We start from the raw sequence: 3,758 nt of genomic DNA, 5'->3' as shown, positions 1-3,758 counted from the left end.
ATGCTTCCCTGTCTGATATACTAGGAAACGGGCATACAAAAGAGTGCCACGTGGAAGTGACAACTTAAAATTGATCTGAAATGGCAAGAGATGAAGTCATCAAGACTACGTCAGGCGTGCAACTTGATTCAGACCCGCCGCCATGCCCCATTGACTCACGTGCATTAATCCCCTCCGGAAAAGTATCATCCCCCCAAGAACAAATCCTAAGACATCCTCCATTACCAATAGTTTCACCTTACAATTTCATTTATTTCCTTTTCCCTTATTTTAATTTCTCAGCCCCCACCATTTTTTTTCCTTTTTGGGTTTTTTAAAATATTTTTCTTCCAAATTCTTCCTCTACTTCCTGTATTTATAGGGCTGGATTTTCAAATGTGGTCGAACCAAACTTTTGGTAACCAGGAATACCAAGAAGAACCATAGCATAGAACATAGCCTTCAATTCAATGGATTCTTCTTCCTTCTATCATCAATACCAAAGTTCAGAAATCTCACCTGAATCCTCATCGTTCGGTTCATCGGAGTATTTCTCGTCCTGGGACGAGCCTCTTTTCCACCACAATTCACTTCCATTCAACATAAATGACTCGGACGAGATGATACTATTCGATATGCTAGCTGAGGGAGCTAGAGACTCGTCGGAGACAGCGTCATCCGTCGGAGGGGCAGCCAAGGAGGAGGAGGTGACTTCCAATGCTAAAGAGCCCACACCCAACAAGAAGGAGAAGGAGAAGGAGAAGACGTATAGGGGTGTCAGGAAGCGGCCATGGGGGAAGTTCGCGGCGGAGATAAGGGACTCCACCAGGCATGGGGTAAGGGTGTGGCTTGGTACATTTGATAGTGCCGAGGCTGCGGCTTTAGCATATGATCAAGCAGCATTTTCCATGAGGGGGACCATGGCGGTCCTCAATTTCCCGGTGGAGCGCGTGGTGGAGTCCCTAAGGGACATCAAGTACGCCTGCGAGGACGGCGGCTCCCCGGTGGTGGCGCTCAAGAGGAGGCACTCTATGAGAAGAAAATCAACTGGTCGGAAAAATAAAAGCAAGGAGGTAAAGGCACAGAATGTTGTGGTATTAGAGGATTTAGGAGCTGATTATTTGGAGCAACTCTTGTGTTCATCAGAGAGCCGTTGATTCTTCTGGGTCAATCATGAAGATTTCCATATTTCCCAAATTTTTATATCTTCTTTCTTTTCTTCAATTTTTCTTCTTCTGTGTTTATGATAATCCTCTAGAGTTAAAAGCATCCCTCTTCTGTTGAGATGTAATGATGGGGTTAGATCCATTTCCGAATTCTTCTTACTGCTCCCTTATGCTTTTTTGTTTTTTGTTTTTTGTAAAGTCTGAAAAGGATGGGGACACAAAAGTATCCTCATCGATTCCTGCGGTGTAAAATATTTTCATGGAATTAGTCGTTTTCTTTTAATGGGCGTTTGGCAAGTCTGACTCTTCTCAGAAAATTATTATGTTTTTTATGATGTAGATCATGGAATTGCTTTACTAGGACATATCTATAAAATTATTGAAATCACAACGGTCAAAGGGAATATCCATCGGCATATTCTAAAAGCTAGGTCAGTCTTGAGAGGGAGAGAGATATGGGGCTAGGGGTTCCATCCACTTGGGCGGTTTGATTTGAACTCGAACTCTATTCTTAAATGTTACTCATCTATTTTCTTAGGGTGGTGGAGAATCAGTGGAAAGAGATGCGAGACAAGCCTTAAAAGAGGCAGGACCCATAATGTTTTCCTGCACGATTTTTTCATCTTTTCCAAGGATATGGTGTGACAGAATTAATGAGCCAAAACGCAACTCTGTGACACAAGGTCCATAACGTTTGGTCCAACAATTTGTTTTCCAACTTGCATATCTTGTAACGTGATATGATTGTATTCTCTCCAATAATGCAGTCCATCAACAAGTTAGATGAGCTTTTAGTAGTGAAAGCCGTAGACCTTAGTTTTTATTCTACCCTGGCCCTCCTCTAGTTTTCATACAACCCTAGAACCAATAGATATTACCCTTTGTGCCCTAACCTTGTAAAAAATTCCCTCGTAAAAATTTTGTTTTTTTTTCTTTTTCTAATCAATGTGACACATCATAATCACCCCTTGTAAAGGTATAAATAACACATCGCAATCACCCCAAGTACAAGGGAACAAAAAAACTTACATAATTCATAAAGTAAAATATTACAATCATCCTGTATAGGTATATGAGGTGAGAAGATACGCACCATGCACAAATACCCCTGCTAGAAATAGACAACCCTTGTGGGGCAAAAGACCGACACTTCTTACATGTTTATGTGAACACAATGTCCTCATAATTCTAAGCTCACTTAGAATGCTCAAAGTCTCATATCGAGGTTAGAATCGATATTATACTATTTATAATGTCCGCTCTCCAATCTATATAGATATTGTTGTCTCCTTCGGATCTAATGTACCCTTAAAATTTTAAAAAGTCTATCAAAATTTCTTTTCCTAATCAACATATGAGACCTAGTAAATGTGGGGTGTTCATATTCCACCACATGAACTGGTTATGCTCACACTGGGAGTGGATAAAAGGCATGGATACAGATTATAGGCCCAGCCTGTAGACACCCGGACTTACTGTTGGAGAAATTGATTGCTAGGGCCTCTGCCCTATGTAAGAATTTTCAAGGACTCTGCCAACCCTATTAGCAAAGCCCAGTCCATCACAGAACTAGGGTTAAACCAGACAGCTCCCGATCAATTTCATTATTTTTTGCCACCTGTTTACGGCCAAAATAACTTAATTTATCACAAATCAATTCAAACTGACCTGAAATGGAGGCGAGGAGGGATATTTATGTGAAGAATTGAGAAATTCCTTCAAGTTCATCCTACATGAAAAAATGCAGTTCGGTGCAAAATGGATCACGGAGTAGATGTCAGTCACTATTAAACAATGTGCTCCACATTTAGAAAAATGCCAATAGTTTTGGGCATAATTTTGAGAAAGATTTGATGGGCAAAAAGTGTGTTCATTCACCTCTGCACTTGGGGCTTATCCTGAATGACAAATGTTTTGAAAATGGCATGACACCAACCAACCAAACAATTATAGTGGGATGATGCAGAAGGCACATTTTCAGCATGTTTGCTACATATATGGGTCCACTTTCTTAGCTATCTCCATATCACATATGTAGCAGAATGATCTCTTATCACTCATCAGTCATCAGTCATCACTCACTGAAATGAAAGGCATTAGCTCAGTACACAAAGCCACTCCACATTTCTTTTTTTCTTGTTTTACATATGGGTTATGGTCCACCACTTGTGTGTGCAGTTCCACAAATATCAAACAATTTCTCTCCTCTAAACTAGTGTACCTAAATGTTGGATTCGGTTTAGAGCTAAGGGAAAAAAAATTGGTAGTGATGCTAGGCTTTAAATTGGAATTCGTCACACACGGGAATTTTGGGAATCACTTCAACACCGACTTCCAAGCATTCTTCCAAAATATTTAAATACCCCACCAGCTTCATGTTCTTTCCATGTGGGATTGCCTATTTAGATGCAAAATTAAAAAACCCTCTGCAGGGGGAAGGAATCGAGCCACAGATCCGCAAGTCACTTAATTATGACATGCTTACTTCGTTTTTCAGAAAAGAGATCGAAAGAGAAGAGAATCAAATTGAATTGTTTATTTTATAATTAAGAAAGGAAATAGGAATGAAGCTTACTCCTTTTGAAATATTACTTATGGTAAAGGGAACAAAAT

The 3,758-nt window shown here is 40.0% G+C and overlaps 1 protein-coding gene across 1 annotated transcript; it reads left to right on the top strand.

The window, feature by feature from the left end:
- The first annotated feature begins 293 nt into the window (after positions 1–293).
- LOC117917741 (ethylene-response factor C3-like) lies at positions 294–1,442 on the top strand. The gene has a single exon (XM_034834113.1). The coding sequence runs from the start codon at positions 450–452 to the stop codon at positions 1,134–1,136; it is 687 nt and encodes a 228-aa protein (XP_034690004.1). The 5' UTR covers positions 294–449; the 3' UTR covers positions 1,137–1,442.
- The last annotated feature ends 2,316 nt before the right edge of the window (positions 1,443–3,758 follow it).

This window comes from Vitis riparia, chromosome 7, assembly GCF_004353265.1.
Source record: "Vitis riparia cultivar Riparia Gloire de Montpellier isolate 1030 chromosome 7, EGFV_Vit.rip_1.0, whole genome shotgun sequence".
Taxonomy (NCBI): domain Eukaryota; kingdom Viridiplantae; phylum Streptophyta; class Magnoliopsida; order Vitales; family Vitaceae; genus Vitis; species Vitis riparia.
The sequence above is the reverse complement of the archived record's forward strand: the minus strand, read 5'-3'. Positions and strand labels throughout refer to the sequence as shown.

Coding starts and splice junctions, on each gene's coding strand:
- LOC117917741 (XM_034834113.1), top strand. CDS start 450: ATGGATTCTTCTTCCTTCTATCATCAATACCAAAGTTCAGAAATCTCA.